The following is a 17738-nucleotide window of genomic DNA, read 5'->3' as shown; positions in this document are numbered from 1 at the left end:
ATAATAGTCTCTTAGATTTTTTTTAAAAAAAATAGACATTATGCCTATTACAACTTAAAAGTAAATTCATGGTGTAGAGAAAGCTTTGTTTATTTAAATCCTTGAAACTGAAATGTCAACTTGGGAAGTAATTCTTAAGCCTTGGGCAAGAGATCAACAAGATTCAGACAGGCCTCTGACCTCCGACCCAGGAGAGAGGCTTTTCAAAGGTAGAGGGGACTTCATGAGCACAGGGACAGTGCAGGGTAGGGTCACCCATCTGCCACACAGGGGACACTTGAGGTGGGAATGGAAAGGACAGCGTTCTGAAAGGAAGACCTATAAACTGGACTTTCTCCAAAAAGCAACATGGTCCATCTGGGGTCATTTTAAGTAGGGTTTTCAAGACTTGTGTATACTTCAGAAACTGGTATTTTAAGACCAGAAATCTCCACTCCTCAGCCACCAGTGGAATTCTCTAGTCCTTTGGAAGGGCCTCAAGCTACAGTGCTGATCAGGTTTTCAGAGGTATGCCCTTGGACCATCTGGTATTTGGGGACATCAAGGTGGGAGACACACAGCAATTAGAACTAGAATGTGGTTCTATTTGTCTTATGTGAACCCACCCCTCCCACTGCCATTGAAGAGACCAGGACACTATAGCCGTCTGTATCCCAACTCTAACCACCCGTGGGCTGCCCACTGGAGTTAGCTTGTGAGATTCAGGAATGGGGTTTGTTTCACCTCTGCATTTTCACAGCTTTGGGCTCAGCATCCCCCATCCTTCCCTCTTCTCTTCAGAGATGCCTGGGACCAGCGTAGAAGATACTGGTGTAGCTTACACCTCAGCATGGTATGAAAAACCTTGGATAGTCTGTGATTCAATATGGCCCCCTTCTGAAATTCCATGAAATGCACTGCTTTGTGATAATGCATAAAATGGAGAGAATCACAACAGTGATTTACAAACTTCTGACAGTTTCACTTGGAGCGTGGATGATGGTCACATTCCTTGAGAAGTTCAGGGGTTCCTCTGTCAACCTCAGAAGCTCTGTCTAGCAAATCCAAAACAAACAAACAAACAAACAAACAAACAAACAAACCACACTGGCCAGCAGGTTCCCAGGGCTCAGAACCTACATCTCCAGGATATTTGTGTCTAGTATATTAAATCCAGTAAAAAAAAAAAATCAAGATTTAGTCCCAACCCATGAGTCTGTGTTGAAGCCCTAATATCCCCCTAGTCTGTTTAGGCTCGGGCACCCCTTTTCTAGCTTCACCTCTGTAAGATTCAAAAGCAAGAATCAATTCTGTTGACCTCTAATCGTACCAGGACTGTTCATTGTTTTGAATAGAGCCCATATCAATTGTTTTAGAAAGTAGCTCTCCCACACACCCCTAGATGATCAAGGTCACCTATCCCCACAAGAAACAGAGGAACAATCATACCCTAGGTACTTTATGGTCAGCCCAGAGCCTGAAGACGAGAAACCTCACCGTCACTGCTGCCTCCCCTCAGTCTCTCATCCTTACCCACGTACCCTCAGGCCACCTGCAAACACACGAAACCGGTTCCACTTGGTTCTTGGAGGCCTGATTGGCTTTCACTTCCAGCCTTGACATTCTCAGCCCTTCATTCAGCATGCACAGGTCAGCTAGAACCTGTCTGCTGTTAGGAACATTCAATGGGAGGCAGAAGGAGGCCTGCTTTTTCCCAGAACACAGTCAACAAAGGCTAGAGGCAGAAGCCTGCACAATAAGGTTCTCTCTCCTTAGTTCTCCTTCATTCCCTCCTCAAGCCATCGTAAAAAGCGAGCATCTCCTTGGTCCATGGGAATACTGAAGACCTCTGGGATTTCAAAAGGATGCGCCAACCTTTGGAAAGAAAGCAGAACCATAGTGAGTGACTGGTAGGATCAACCTACATGATAAAACCCAACCCATAGGCTCTCTAGAGGCCCCGAACAATCAGCCGATGTCCAATGTCATGGCCCAGCCTGCCCGAGCCTATTTCCCATTCAACAGGTACTGGGTTGGGTCAGGTGCCTTTAGAGTCCTAGAGAAATGGGTTCAAATTCTATGCCTGCCCTTACTAGATCTGGAAACTACTGGCTATGTCTTTTAATTTCTCAGAACATCCCTACAAAAGAGGATAAAAACAAACCTTTTGAGTGGCTCGCTGAGGACTAGCTAAGACAGGGTGTCCAAAGCACCTAGCTAGTGATCAAGACTGCACACACTCATATTCACTACTCTTTCCATCGTCATCCACACACATTGCTACATCTTCCTGCCCCTTCTCCAAAGCCTCCATATTCCTTCCTACCTAGAAATCCCTCCCTGTTCCTACTGATCAGCCAGAATCCCCTCTCTTGAGCCTCAAGGCCAAACAATCCCTGAGCTTCCCACGGGGCCCTAACTGACAAGCCTGGCTCAGGCCCCTGCCTCTCTGCTCTGTTCACCAGGCACGCAGCACACAATGCCTGTTCTTTTCACATTGTCTCTCGTGTATCAGCTGAGGGTAATAATTATTTGCTTTCTGATCAACTTAGAGCCACTGGAATGTTCTCATGCAATAACATGTTTAATTAACTGTAGTCTGTTTATAAGTAGTGTGGCATTCACAGCAAGTAGGGCTGTTTTATTAAGAACCTGAGACTATCAATTCGATGAACTTATTTCATGGACACCAAGGCCGGAATCTTTTTTTTTTTTTTTTTAATAAACAGACATGGAATTTAAAGAATCTGAATGTCTTAGCAGTAAGATGAACTGTTGAAACACTTCTCAGGTATACTTCATGTATTCTCATACAGATGACAACCTGGGAGCTGTCCCTCACAGGTTTTGAGTCACCCAAGCTGCCTCATCCCTTCACCTCTACTGAGGTGGTAACAAAAGGCCCTTCTCTGTGGTTAGAATTGACACTCAGCTACAGCCTTATGGCCACAAAATCATAGTCCTCTAAGGTGTGAAGGCAGTGAATTTTCTCATGCAGAGCAAGGATTTGTAGCCCAAGCTGCATATTACAGTCAACTTAGCATGCTACTAAGGAATAATGTACTTGATTCCTACACCAGACAAACAAAATCAGAATCCATGAGGCAGGGCTTATATAGGACATTTGAAAGATAACTCCAAATGATCTAACTCATGGCCAACACTGAGACCGTGGTTAGATCGTGCTTCGGGTGTTAGCATGGACAGAAATCCCTGGGGAGCTTGTTAAAAGTAGTTGCATTTAGCAGGTCTGAAGTGACATAAGATCCCATCTCTAATACTAGGGCCAGAAGGGGACAACTTTCTTAATGCCAGTGGAAAAAAAAATCATTTGCAAGCAAAAATTCTAAGTTTTGAAACCTTGAGTTTGTCACTGTAAACTTAAAACTCTCCCTAGCAACTATCTTATTAAATCACAGTTTCCAGAATGCAAATGATGCCATTTTCTCATTCATTTCTTGATTTGGAAAAATATGACTTTTCATAAAAAAATCCAGTGTTTGTGTTATTAGTATATAAGAGGTTTATTATTGTCTCAAGTAAGCTAAAAAAAAAAAAAAGAAACAGCTTCCAAAATCCTTAGCCCTTATGACTGAACACATTAACTTTCATGGACTTCATCAAAGTCTTGAAGACCTCAGAAGTCAAGAGCCCTCCCTTTGTGGACCACTGAGATGAACCACTGAGACCCTGAGTGTAAGCTTCAGGACTTCGGTGCTGGCGACTAGCAGGAAGTTAACACATGACCCTTTTGAGAGTCCGAACTGGTTTAAAGCATGAAGAGGCCCTAAGGCCAGTATTTTGAAACCTGCAACATAAACGATCTCACTCTGCTCTCCAATGTCCAGATGGAAACCTGAGACAAAGAGGAGGGCAGGAGTCGTATGGGAGGCTGTGGCTGAACCCCAACTCTCCCACCTCCCAGGGTCCTCTGCTCAGTGCCTAGAACATCCTGACCTGGTCCTGTGGTAATGGAACCTTACCTCATATAGGCAAACAGCCGGGAGACCTTGGAAGTCTTTGTCTTTATTAGCTGTGACGAGAAGAAAATTAATCGGAAATTTGGAACCTGAATTATTCACTTAGCCATTTAGCATTCCTCCCGGGTCACCAGGCCAGGTTTCTAGCTTGTTAATAAGGCTCATCAGACATCTTAGGTGGGGTAAGAACCTCAATCTATTGATTAGTGCTAATTTCTTTTCTTCTATGGGTATCAGACTCAAGGCCTCCCGCATGTAAGGAGTCGTTGCTGGGTTACATCCCTGTCCTCATCGCTAGTTTCTAAGCGCATCCTGGGAAAAGGCTCTGATGTCACATGTTCTCCTATTAAAACCTCCTTTGCCCAAACCTCACTTACCAGTGAGACCTCAATGCCTTCTTCTATTTCTCCTTTCCAAAAGTACCTAGAGAGAGGGGAGAACAAAATCAAACTGCAGTGCTCACAAGAGGAGCCTGGCGAGTTGTCAGCCTGGACCAAGTAGGTAAACTACTGAAGGGTAGAGACTTCAGAATCTTTCTCAACCCACTGGGCTGGCTGGTTTATGTCAACTTGTCTCTGATGACGCTAGAGTCATCAGAGAGGAGGAAGCCTCAATTGAGAAAATGTCTCCATAAGATGGGCTGTGGGCCAGATTATAAAGCATTTTCCTAATTAGTGATTGGTGGGGAAAGGCCCTGCCCATTATAGGTGGTACCACCCCTGGACTGGTGGCCCTGGGTTCTATACAAAGGCAGACTGAAGCCAGATGGTGGTGGCACATGCCTTTAATCCCGGCACTCAGGAGGCAGAGGCAGGTGAATCTCTCTGAGTTTGAGGCCAGCAAGGTCTACAGAGTGGGTTCTAGGGCAGCCAGGACTATTATACAGAGAAACCCTGCCTTGGGGAGCTGGGGAGGGTGGACAGGAAGGCAGGCTGAGCAAGCCATAGGAAGCAAGTCAATAAGCAGCACTCCTCCATGGCCTCTGCATCAGCTCCTGCCTCCAGGTGCCTGCCCTGCTTGAGTTCCTGTCCTGACTTCCTTTGACAGTGATATGGAAGCATAAGTCAAATAAACCCTTTCCTCTCTAACTTGCTTCTTGGTCATGGTGCTTCATCACAGCAATAGGAACTCTAAGGCAGACATACAAAGATGTCTAGAGTTCTTGAAGACAGCTACCTAAGATTTCACATAAGGTCTCCCTTCCTTCCTTCCTTCCTTCCTTCCTTCCTTCCTTCCTTCCTTCCTTCCTTCCCTCCTTCCCTCCTTTTTCCTTCCCCTTCTTCGTCCCTCCATTAGCCCTTCCCTCCATTTCTTCTCTCCTCTTGCTTTTCTTGTTATGCTGGAGACCAAACCCCAAGGCTTGCATGTTAGGCAAGCAAGCATTCCACAGCTGAGCATAAGCCTCTAGAGCAGTGGTTCTCAGCCTTCCTAATGCTACGACCCTTTAATACAGCTCCTCATGTTGTGGTGACCCCCAACCATAATTTTTTTTTCGAGACAGGGTTTCTCTGTATAGCTCTGGCTGTTCTGGGACTCACTCTGTAGACTAGGCTGGCCTCAAATTCAGAAATCCGCCTGCCTCTGCCTCTCAAGTGCTGGAATTAAAGGCGTGCACCACCACGCCCGGCTTCATAAAATTATTTCATTGCCATTTTATAACTGTAATTTTGATACTGTTATGAATCATATTATCTGATATACAGGATATCTGATTTGCAACTCCCCTACAAAGGGATGGAGAGCTATAGTTGAGAGCTATTGCTTTAGAGACATATGAAAGATTCAGAAATTTGGGCCTTACCCTCACTCAGAGAGACTAATTCAACACACTAGGCTGAAGCTTAGAGATCAAAATTAAAGCCAAGTTAAAGAGCCATGCTCAATACGGTGTCAGAGCAACCGAGCAAAGGCCATGAATGCAAATTCGGAGGGCTAGCTGCAGAGTTCTATAATTTGAGCGTGTCCCCAGAATTCCTGTGCTGGGAATCTAATTCCATAAATCATATTAATGAATTTGGACACCATGACATTTCCCTTCTTTCTCTAAATGCAGTTTTGGGGGTTCGTTTTTTGTTCTTGTTTTTGTTTTGCTTTCCTTGGGTGACATAAACTGATAAATCACTGAATGTAAGTCAGCTATGAGGTGCAGATTAAATATTCTCTGACAGGTCACCATTTGCTCCTTGCTCTCTCAATCAACCTTAACACCCCCAACTCCCCACCACTGGCCTTGGCAAAACTCACAGAGAAGAGGTCTTCGGCAAGATGTTCACAGACGAAGCCATCTTCTTATCCAGGATGGCCCTAGAGCAGAGAGAAGAAGACCACTGGAGCAAGTCCAAAGCTTTAAGAGATTGGATGGGAATTGCCCGGGATATCTGAGTCTAAGGACGCAAGCATGCAGAGTGCCCCTCCTCCACTAAAATGTGTCCCAAGAATTCTCATGTGGACAACCTAATCCTCGAAGTTTAATGCTAATGAGGCTGTAGGTGAGGACACGGGTTTTCCTGCCTGAGACGCATACCTGTGTACCTGCTCAGAGAAGGCAGCTCTCCTCTCTACCTTACTAGGCAAGAGACTGGCTTAGTCAGTGGTATCTAACCTTGTTCACTACTGAAAGCTCCTTTCATAATGCTACACCTAACCCTGCCACACACCCAGCTGACCTGTAGATCCCCATGTGACTGACCATAAAGAACACATACAACTCCAAGCAGAAACACATTATTCAGTGGTTCAGTGGCTGTTTTGACAAGTAGAAGGTCTTTTTCAAGTTTTTTTTTTTTTTTTCTGTTTTAAAGGTTTCTTACCACAACTTCAAGAGCTTGGACCCAGAACAAAAACTATATCTGAGCCTTACTCACGGGTCCTTCCTTCTCTCTGCTGTTCCAAGGAGATGGTTGTGAAGTGGAAATTCCTGGTTTCTTTGGAAAGTCAGTTATGTTAAAAGATGTTCTGCTGGGGCACACAGGTGAAAGGATGTTTTGCTATAGCAGACACATGAAAGAATGCATGATGTTCATGAGGGATGTAAATGTGACCCCTTGGACACTGCTAGCCCCAGCACTGGTTTGCTTTGCTCCGCCTCCCTATACCTCGCTATTCTATGCATGCATTGGTTCTCCTTTCATTGTGTTGCTGAGCTCCAGTTGCAGTGATGCCATAGAGAGAAGCTTGCCAAAGAACTTCTCCTGAGGTTTCTGTGGCTTCTTGATGCTTCTGCAGCCTCAGGCTGGTTGGTGAGCCCTTGTTGGTTCGTATGTGGTGTCTGCTGACGGGACTGGACTGCAGCTGCTGGCTGGTTCATGTTTGGTGTTAGCAATGGACTGAACTCCTGATACCCTGACAGCGAAGATTGGACTCACCCCCAAAGAACTATTTCTAAGCAGGTCTATTTCCCCCGTGTCCTGATAACCTTTTTTTTCCACTACCTCAGGTGGGTGATGGGCTAGGAGGAAGGTTGACCGCTTATTAAAGTAGATGAGAAAAAATTATGCCTACAGAGCTGTTTTCCTTTCTCTGTCCTTGAACTCAGGCTAAGAGTATTGAACTTAAAATGTCATGCTAGGATCACCTCATCACCATCTACCATTTGTGGCTGCTTTGGAAAATCACCAGTGTACCACACATAAAACAGATCTGTTCACACAACCTCATCAAGGCTTACCCGCTCAATTGCCCACTGGAATTTTTCATTTTTTGGTGGCATACAAACATGAGAGAGAGAGAGAGAGAGAGAGAGAGAGAGAGAGAGAGAGAGCTACCCATCTGTTGCATGTCCTTCACAGTCTCTTAGGAATGTGAGCTTCCCTGCCTCTGATTACAGCCATCTGCACTCAAAACCATAGAGCTTTTTTATGCAAAGAAAAAGAAAGAGAGAGAGAGAGAGAGAACGGAAAGAAGGAAGAAAGAAAAAACTGCAGCTGCAGGGAGAGGGGGAAGAGAGAGAGAGGAAGAGGGAGAGAGAGGGAGGAAGGAAGGAAGGAAGGAAGGAAGGAAGGAAGGAAGGAAGGAAGGAAGGAAGGAAGGAAGGAAAAACCACAGCTGCAGGGGGGAGCGAGAGAGAGAGAGAGAGGAAAAAAGAAGAGGAGGAGGAGAGAGAAGAGGAAAGAGAGGAGGAGGGGAAGGAGAAAGAGGAGGAGAAAAAGGAGGAGGGGGAGAAGGAAAAGGAGGAGGGGAGAAGAAGGGGGAGAAGGAAGGGAAGAAGGACAGGGAGAAGGAGGGGGAGAAGGACAGAGAGGAAGAGAAGGAAGAGCAGTAGGCTAGCTGAACTCCATCTCAGACAGAGCATGTGCACATACACTGCAGACCACAGAGCCATGCCCACTAAAGCTCAGGCCCTCAGAAACTTCAGGAGGAAGAGAGCCAGGCACACAGAGGTCACAGATAAGGTCCATGGTCTGACCCTCTGGGCATTTACAAAATCTTGACTTTGTTACCAATATTTAATACCAGGGTATTTTTATATTCACAAGAACACAGATTATCTGGATCCTCAATTCCAAATGGATCTTAGCACCTTGAACATCTATCCAACTGAGCTGAGTACTACCTCCTGCCTATCTCCAAGCAGGGGCGTTTCGGGCAGGAAAGCCCAGCAGAGCCCAGGCCTATCTTCTGCAGGCCCAGGGTCAGTCATTCCCACAGCACACCGAGCCGCCCTCAGAGCAGCCTCCTCACAGCTGCTCCTCTGTGTCCTGAGAGGCTCTGTGTGTGTTTACAGGATATGCAGGTCTGAGGGTGGTGGGTTGATACCTGCCCTTCTGTCGCTGTAACTGAATGTCACAGAGTAGACGTGACACATGATTCCTGAGTCAACACCCTCCCTTTCCTCCTTCTCCCAGCATCCAGGAAGGACAAAGGTTGCCGTCTGCCATCCTCTTTCATCATATACCCTAGGCCAATTTGTCAATCTGTCTGCTAAGCATTTGTGACTGTAACCCTAATCTCCAATATTCTTCCATAATAAAACAAGAAGAGAAGGGGGAAGTCCCACTTGTTCTCTTCAGAGACATATTTATAGACAGATAAGATGGGGTTTGGGACACATTTATTGAGCACCCGCTTTATTCCATCTCCTGGGGGAGGGGGGTGTTGTACCTGTTTCACATCATGTAATTGCAACTACAACACTGTGAGGTAGGTAGGTAGCATAATGCCATCTTGTAACTCAGCATTTCAGTACTTACCTAACATGTTCAAGGTTCTAAGGTCCATCGTCCTGCAACTCCTGTCCTCCACCCCAAAGTCACATAAATAGAATTGGCACAGCCAACATTAAAACTATGGTGTAATTATAAACCCAGTGGTGCTCTTCCCAGATCACCACAGTCATTTCTAGAAAAATACCCAATATATGGACAGCCTCTTCCTTAATTGAGCTACAGGGATGAGAAAGAGGTTGGACCAGCAATTGGGAGATTTGGATCTCCCCAGGAGGCTTCACGGTCTCTTACTACCTTGAGCAAGCCACCTCTCTTTGTGGGTCTCATGTTCCTTCTCTAACCATCAACTACTAAACATTCTCTATCATGGCATGGGAGGGTCAGCCCTGGGGTCAGTCCGAACAGGATGGTGTAGTGGGTTCCTCATGCCACCGTAAGCAGAAACTATGGAGTTCTTTGTATGGAACGGGCTGTGAAAAGCAAGAGAAGGGTTGCAGTGTGGCCCTTAGAGAGCACCCTGGTAGCTTCCCACACATTTAGGGGGTGACACCTAGCCCCTATGTGCACTATACCTGGCGATGTCTCTGGCAATTTGCTCATTGGGACAGTTGACAAAAACGATGGAATAAGAGCCAGAGACATAGATCCCAGTGAGGGAAGAGTGGAGCCAGAGGCTAAAGGTCCTGAGCACGGGATACATCAGAACAGCTGTCAGGATCTACATGGTAGAAAAGAAAAACACAGCGTCAATGACTCCTGGCTCCACCAGACAAACTGTTTTGTCACCCCCCCCCCCATTCACAAAATGATTCCTGAGATCTGAGATCGGCTTTAGTGCTCCATGCATTCAGTCCCTGGGAATGGGGAGCTAGTTCAGTCTGACAAAGTGTTTTCCAAGTGGCTTGAAGACCTAAGTAGATCCCACAAGCCACGGGAAAAATTAGGGTTGGTGACCCATGCTTGCAATCTGAGCACGGAAGGTGCAGAGTCAGGCAGGTCCCCGAGGCTCACTGGACAGCCGGCATACTTGTGGCCCCCCCATATATCATGCTCTAGGCCAATGGGAGACTCCATCTCAAAAAACAAAGTTAGGAACAATGCAGGCTCTGTCAGAGGACATAGGTTCAATTCTCAGCACCCACACAGTGGCTCACAACCATCTATATCTCAAGTTCCAGGGAAGCTGACACCCTCTTCTAACTTTCAAAGGCACCACGCTCACATGTGGTGTAAGCCAAACACCCATACATATTAAATAAGGAAAGAACAATATAAAAGGCTCCTGAGGAGTGATATGCTAAGGTTGACTTCTGACACACATACATGCAATGTGTGTGCATACACGCACACAAACACACTGTTCATGCCTAGATGTTTTCCTCTGCAACAAAGGGGGGGAAATGGAGGATCACAAATCAATGAAGCAAAAAAAAAAAAAAAAACAAACAAACAAAAAACAAAAACAAAAACAAAAAAACAAAAAACCCTGCTCAAAACTCTAGCTTTTGTTGAAGGCAGAAATTGAGCTCCAGTCTGGGTGGTTTCAAATCCAGTTTGATTGCACAAAAAACAGTCACTGCAGGGAACTGTAGCTGTCATTCACTGAACAGTGAGCATCCTGGGAAGATTATTTTGAATGGTAAGCACTTATCTCTCCCGATGTTTTAGTGAATTAATTTCACTTGTGTTCATTTACCTGTATCAGGTGTTGTGCGTAGCTTAGATGCACACATTCCAGTTTTAAAATTATGCAATACATGCTACCAAGACGGATGATTAGAAGGAGCAAGAGGAAGATGTGGGGATGGGGTGCAAACAGGTTTGACTGAGAAGATACTTTCTCTATCAGTTGCTTTTCTCATTGTCACGATGAGACTTACACTTGGCTTACAGTTTGAGAAGCTGGCGAAGGCAGAGCAGACAGCCGTGCTGTGGTGTGAGGCAGTTACTCACATTTTATCTTGTCAAGAAGCAGAGAACCAGCCAGAGGCCAGCCAGGCCCTAAACCATATGTTCCCAGCATCCAACTTCCTCTACTTAACAGCCACTACCTAAAAACCTCACAATGTCCAAAGCCACACCATCTGCTGGGAAACAAGTGTTCAAACACATGAGTCTACCCAAGACATTTCATATTCAACTCAGAACATTCTGTGCCTGGCCCCATAGATTCATGGCTAGCCATATTGCAAATCTATTCAATCTATCTTGAGAAGTTCTCGTAGTCTTATGGTTCCAACACTACTCAGAAATTCAATGTCAGGAGACTCAAGGCAATGTCCTGGCTGTGAGCCCCTGTACCTTAAAAAAACTTTATACAATTCCCTAATATGAACATTCTCATTCCCCAAGGAATGATGTCTACCATGGAGAACTGAGCCAAAGTGCCACCAAAACCCAGCAGGACAGACACAGGTCCAGCAGGGATGACTTTGGTGCCTCAGTGGACTCAGCCCTTGCTCCACCTCTATCAAATGTGCTGTGTGTGATCTGTCTTACGTCAGTCCCACCAGTGTGAACAGCTTTCCTCAGAGAATGCCCCATATTTCTGGCATCCCCAGTGTCCTGCGGTCACCACTGCAACCAAGGCTTCACCTGCACAGCTTTGTAGTCAGCGCAGTCAGGAGCCCCATTCGTGGAATCAGACCCCGACAATGTGTTTCCTGACCGTGCAGTTTTGTGGAACCTCTGTGCAGGTCTCCACGATCCTGTAACTTGCACTTCTTGTGCCCATAATACCAGTATCACGTGACTCAAGCCGAGTTCTGCTGCCAGCTCAGGTGTAGCCCGTCCCACGTGGACCACAGATGCAGTGCTTTCTGTGTACCTTTGTGTACACCTGGAAAACCTCTACCCTGGGCAGCCTATTCCAGAAGGCCATTTTAGAGGTAATCTCTGTTTAGGCATCCTCTCTTCCAGAGAATTTGCAATGGAGCTTTCCATGGGCAAGGTCTTGCCCTTGAGGTGCCTTTCCTGATGCCCAGGCAGCTAAGCCCAGGTTTCTCCTGAGGGCCAATCTATTTAACAAGTATCGCTGCTTTCTCACTCCTGCTCTGTCCTGAACTTTAAGTTAACTTAGCTCCTTTATTTATCCTTTTCTTCCTGATGATTTCTATTGCTGCAACAAAAGACCACCATGACCCAAAAATCAAGTTGACAATAAAAGGGTTTATTCAGCTTATACTTCCAGATCATAGTCCATCGCTGGACAGGGACTCAAACAGGGCAGGAACCTTCTAAACTCCCAGTACAGTGACCCACAGGCTCTAGTCACAGCAGCCTATGGTTTCTCTAGCCCACAACTCTGAACTGTTTCACATTCCTCCCACAAACCAATTCCAGCGGCATAATAAACAACGGGATTAAGGCTTGTCACACCAACAGCCCTACTTCTTAGCACCAATTTTCTATATTAGTTACGCTTGACATCATTTGACCGGATGCTTGATAAGACCAAATTAAGAGAGGAAGGACTTATTTGGGCTTAGTTTAAGGAGCACAGTCAGGCTAGGGAGGTGGCTCAGTGGGTAATGGTCTTGCTGTGCAGCTAGGACTTGTGTGTGAATCCCCAGCACCCAGGCAAAAATCCAGGCGTGCCCGGCACAGGCTTGTGATCTCAGTGCTAGGAGGCAGACAAGAGTCTGGCCACCCAGTTAGCTCCAGGTTCAGTGAGAGACTTTACCTCAAATAAATTAAATAGAGAGCTATAATGGAAGACACTCAACACACTTGCACAGGAGTGTGCGTACACATGAACAAACGCAGACACAAATATATACATATATATGTGCATACACACACACCACCTTTTAAAAAATCAGAAAAATTTAAAACAAACAAAATAATAGTCCATCATGCTGAAGGTAACATGTGGAAGCTGGTTGTTCACACTTTGCATACCAGGAAGCAGAGCCTGGAGAGGCCACATTATAAACATCAAGCCACTTCCTCCAGAGTCTCTTGTCCTTCCCAAATAGCGCAGCTAGCTGGGGGCTGAGTATTCAAACGCATGAGCCTGTGGCTGGCATTCAATGGGATCTGAGATAGTAAGTCATCTATTGATGGGGGGGACACTGAGGCACCAGCCGACTGCAGAGGCACAGAGGACCCGGTTTACATGGGTCTTCCTGCGTGGGTGGCTATGGGAAGCTCAGGAGGAAATGAGGCTGCTTACAATTACAAAGGAAAGGATCCTCTGTGTTTGGATTCAGGTTACAGGTACTTTGGAGGTTTTAAAGTAGGACAGTAACAATACTCAGTGAGTCAGAGCAGGTTTATGTCTTGTTCTAGTGAACTCTGTCCTTCCTCTATTTTATAATGTCACTTGAGTCCTCACGCTAGCTCTTGATAGGCCCTGAATAAAGCTCTTGTTCTGGTTTTACATGTAAAAAGAAAAAAAAATCATGTATGGAGTGTGCTGCCTGTGTGTGTTTGTCTGTGCACCACATGCGTGTCTGGTGCCTGTAAAGGCCAGAAGATCCCACTGGAACTAGAGTTACAAGCAGCTGTGAATTATCGTGTGGATGCTGAGAACCAAACCCAGGTCCTCTGCAAGAGCAGCCAGTGCACCTAGCCATTGAGCCATCTCTCTAGCACACTGTGTAATGTTTTTAACATTCTGGCTGAAATCTTCTTATGTCCTGGTACTTCCATTAGTACCTCCATTTCAAGACAGTCTCCTACACTTCTGAACTGACCCAGTAGCAAAAAAGAGCCAGTCTTTTCAAGGAAGCTATCACTGTTGATTCTTTCATGGAAACTCATTTGGTTATAGGGAGAAATTCAAAGCACTGGAAGGCAGGGGGATTTGAACCGTCATGCCACTCTTGCTAACAGCTTGTGACTTCTGACAAAGAACGAGTTATATCCTTTCCTTCTGTCAGCCTCAGTGAGGACCTGGTGCTGAGGACGCTCATACTGCTCAGAGTTGCTAGGGTTCTGATGAGAAGTACAATCTTCAGACACTAATTCAATAAAAGAAGGGCTGTGCTTTATGGCCACAGCCCTAACCTAGCTCTTGGAACATGGCAGCTCTCAATAAATACTTGCAGGCTAGTAAAATGGGCTGGCAGTATGCAAGTAAGTGGAGCCAAGATGAACTAGCTTGGTGAATTAGGTAGGGCTTGGGAGCCACCCACTGTAAGTGTTACTGGGCTGGCTGCAATACGCATACACTAAAGACACATGTGTCCCTCAATCTGACCATTAGATGATTGAAACAATGGACCCAAGAGACTAGCCTTCTCTCCAGGATCCTCATGCTAAGAGGAGAAAGAGGTTGTACTTGACATTGGCAAGAAAGGGAACTTGACTCTCAGAAATAGATTGCACCTACTGGTTTGCTGACCCCCTGGGTGGAGACTGGACACCAGATGATGATGGGTCAGTGATGGCAAATAACCTTGACCTGTACAGCCTAGATGTTCTGATCCCTGGTTCTTTAAATCTCGATTCACAAAGAGGACAAGTTTGGTGGGGATCACTGGGTCTCTTCGTTCCTCTTCCCAGTGTGGCTGGACCAGACCAATCTTCTTTTTCTGACTTTCCCAGGCTGTTTTAATTGACATCTCAGTGGCATCTGGGGCACAGACTGTGTCCCCAAGTGCAAGTTCCCTAACATGAGGCTTGAGCACAACTGTAAGCAAGGGGAATACTTGTCATTGACCCACAGACACAGAACAAGGATGCTGACGTTACTGGAAAGGAAAGAGGTGCCCTCCGTCTGTTCCTCAGCTGAAATGGCCAGGTAGATCTGGGGCATTTCAGTCAGCAGGTGGATGCCCTGGAAGCCTGAGATGAGCTCACAGCCAAAAAACTAAGAGACAAGAGACTGTCCAACACTATCTAAGACAATTCTCCACTCAAAGTAACCTGAGGCAGCGGTACAGAAACTCAAGCCAGAGTGATGTCCGTCCTCCAGGAGACTGAGTAGTGTCTGGGGACTATTTTGACTCAGGACAGGGAAGGAGATGCTCTCATCCACTAGCAAGTCGAGATCAGAACTGTTGTCACTGTGGTTGCTCCCACCTCCCCTGCTGGACAGGAAGTTGTCATTCCTAGTCTCTTCTGTACTGACAGTCCCATAGCACATTAACAAAGTACCATAAGCAGGAAAGGTCAGCATGAACCCAACAATGGATGGTAGTTTAGAAAGTGACTTTTATGGCTACAGAATTGATAGGTGGAAAGTACCCCACTCCCTGACAGAAACACTGTTGCAGAAGGCAGCTGCTTTCACTGCTGTCAATGCCATACCAAACACTCACTTTAATGGGAAGGGACGTGACTATAATGTGTATGTTGTGTGTGTACACTTGCATACATGTGCTTGGGAAGACCCGTTCAGAGGTCAATGTTGGGTGTCTTTCTCAGATGCTTTTCACCTTTTTAAAAAATATTCTTCTGAAATTAAAATATAATGTCATTCTCTCTTCTCCTTCCCCCTCCACCTCTCCCACTTTCCCTCCCTTTCTTTGTTACTATTGCATATATATAAACACATATATAAATACAACCTGTTGCATCTACTCAATGTTACGTGTGTGTGTATATATATACATATATAGACAACCTGCTCAATCTAGTGTTGTGCATGTATGCGTGCGCGCGTGTGTGTGCATGTGCGTGTGCATGTGTGTGTGTGTGTGTGTGTGTGTGTGTGTGTGTAGACTGCTTCTGCTCTCAGAATTCCTTAGTTGCCTGTAGTTCTTTGTCCAGGGCCATTTTATGTTTTGAGACGGGGTCTCTCACTGGCCCTAGACCTCAGTGGCTCAGCGAGGCTGGCTGGTCAGTGAACTTCAGGGTCTACTGCCCTGCAATCCCCAGCATCCCTAGTGCTGAGGTTACAGATGTGCTGCTGTGTGCTTCTTGACATAGCTACTGGAAATCTGAATGACACTCATGGCCAGCTCCTTGCTGACTAAGCCACCTCCCCAAACTTAGTTTTAAAGAAACATTGTCAGATTATAAATGGTTTATACTTTATATCTTTTCTATACAGCTTTTTTTTCCATTTTTTATTAGGTATTTAGCTCATTTACATTTCCAATGCTATACCAAAAGTCCCCCATACCCACCCACCCCCACTCCCCTACCCGCCCACTCCCCCTTTTTGGCCCTGGCGTTCCCCTGTACTGGGGCATATAAAGTTTGCGTGTGCAATGGGCCTCTCTTTCCAGTGATGGCCGACTAAGCCATCTTTTGATACATATGCAGCTAGAGTCAAGAGCTCCGGGGTACTGGTTAGTTCATAATGTTGTTCCACCTATAGGGTTGCAGATCCCTTTAGCTCCTTGGGTACTCTCCCCAGCTCCTCCATTGGGAGCCCTGTGATCCATCCATTAGCTGACTGTGAGCATCCACTTCTGTGTTTGCTAGGCTCTGGCATAGTCTCACAAGAGACAGCTACATCTGGGTCCTTTCGATAAACTATACAGCTTTTCTAATTTTATATTTAAATAAAATATTGTATGTATCTGTTCAGTTATTTCTTACTTGGTCCAGTCATTATCCCTTTTTTTTTTTCCTTTCTTTCTATTTTGCTTTTTTAGACAACCTTGCTAAGTACCCTTGGATAGCCTGAACTCGTTATGTAGACCCGGTGAGCCTTGAACTTGCAGGGATTCTGTTGCCTCAGCCTATGTTGGGATTACAGACCAACCATGTGGGCTCCTTTCTCTCTGTCCTAGAGTATTTACCGTGCCTTTAAGAAATGAGTCACAAATCCAGGATGAGGCAGAGGAAGCCTCACCTGATCCAGTGGATTACATTTTAACCAACCTAGCTTTAAGGAATCTGTAAAACCCTTGAGATCAACACAACTTTCAGCTTATACCTTTTTCTGGCTACAAATCCAGAACTTAATAAAAATAAAAATCCTCAAATAGACTTACAGCAGCTTTCACAAATAAAGAAATAGTGGCCAGAGAAAGGGAGTAATCACTCCAAATGTGGGTACCAAAATCAGGCAGAGAGAACCTTGGACTCTGGACGCTCCTACAGTCCTGTCCTCATTACCATTGGCAGCTACTATGCCACTGTCTACATTCGCTTTTTCGGACACTTCAGAGATGAGATAGCAGCCTGCTGAAAACAGGCGTAACTGTAATAGGCAAAGACCTAATAAACAGGGCTTAGGAGACTGCACCGCAAGCACTCTCCCCTCACAGAGTACAACCCCATTTATCCCCTCGCGGCAGGCGTGAGAGGGTGCTGCTAACCCATTAACACTGGATGGCCTCCTGGACCTGGACGGGAAGGACTCCCAAGACTCTCAACTGTTCTCCCACAAACCTGCCCACACTTCAAACCCCGAAAACAGCGAAGAGAAATACCTTTCCTTCAGTTCTTCTCCCTCTGTCCCCAGGTAAAAGCCTCAGGGCGGGCAAGGAGGACGGTATAATCAACCCGGGCACTCACCAGGAGGCATGTAAGGACGAGCCTGAGGGAGCCCGGTGGAGGGCACCGTGATTCCGGTCTGTCCATGGTGGTGTTGGGGATTGGGGATTTAGCCCTAGGCAGTAACCGTGAACTACAGCCTCAGGTAGGGTGCGGGCCGGGGAGGCGGGCACTGAAGCCTAAGCTGCAGCCTCCTTCCCCTGCACACACCTTTTTC

The 17738-nt window shown here is 46.0% G+C and overlaps 1 protein-coding gene across 2 annotated transcripts; it reads right to left on the bottom strand.

The window, feature by feature from the left end:
• On the bottom strand, positions 1–17738 carry Cutal (cutA divalent cation tolerance homolog-like). 2 transcript variants are annotated; one of them, NM_030021.3, is made up of 6 exons: positions 17543–17738; positions 9697–9842; positions 6204–6263; positions 4337–4382; positions 3963–4012; positions 1–1854 (listed from the first exon to the last, which is right to left on the bottom strand). In NM_030021.3, exons 1-6 carry the CDS (start codon positions 17606–17608, stop codon positions 1752–1754), a joined length of 471 nt encoding a protein of 156 aa, NP_084297.1. In that variant the 5' UTR covers positions 17609–17738; the 3' UTR covers positions 1–1751. The 2 variants fall into 2 exon arrangements, with proteins under 2 accessions (NP_084297.1, NP_001294953.1); NM_001308024.1 differs by lacking the exon at positions 3963–4012.

This window comes from Mus musculus, chromosome 2 (genome assembly GCF_000001635.26).
Source record: "Mus musculus strain C57BL/6J chromosome 2, GRCm38.p6 C57BL/6J".
NCBI classification, from domain to species: domain Eukaryota; kingdom Metazoa; phylum Chordata; class Mammalia; order Rodentia; family Muridae; genus Mus; species Mus musculus.
This window is presented reverse-complemented; position numbering and strand designations above follow the sequence as displayed.

Bases quoted from the DNA above. Each gene is read 5' to 3' on its own strand.
- Cutal (NM_030021.3), bottom strand. From the start codon at position 17,608: ATGGACAGACCGGAATCACGGTGCCCTCCACCGGGCTCCCTCAGGCTC. The intron at 9,843-17,542 runs GTGAGTGCCCGG...TCTACCATGTAG, and splicing joins TCGTCCTTACATGCCTCCTG to ATCCTGACAGCTGTTCTGAT. The intron at 4,013-4,336 runs GTAAGTGAGGTT...TTCTCGTCACAG, and splicing joins AAGGCATTGAGGTCTCACTG to CTAATAAAGACAAAGACTTC.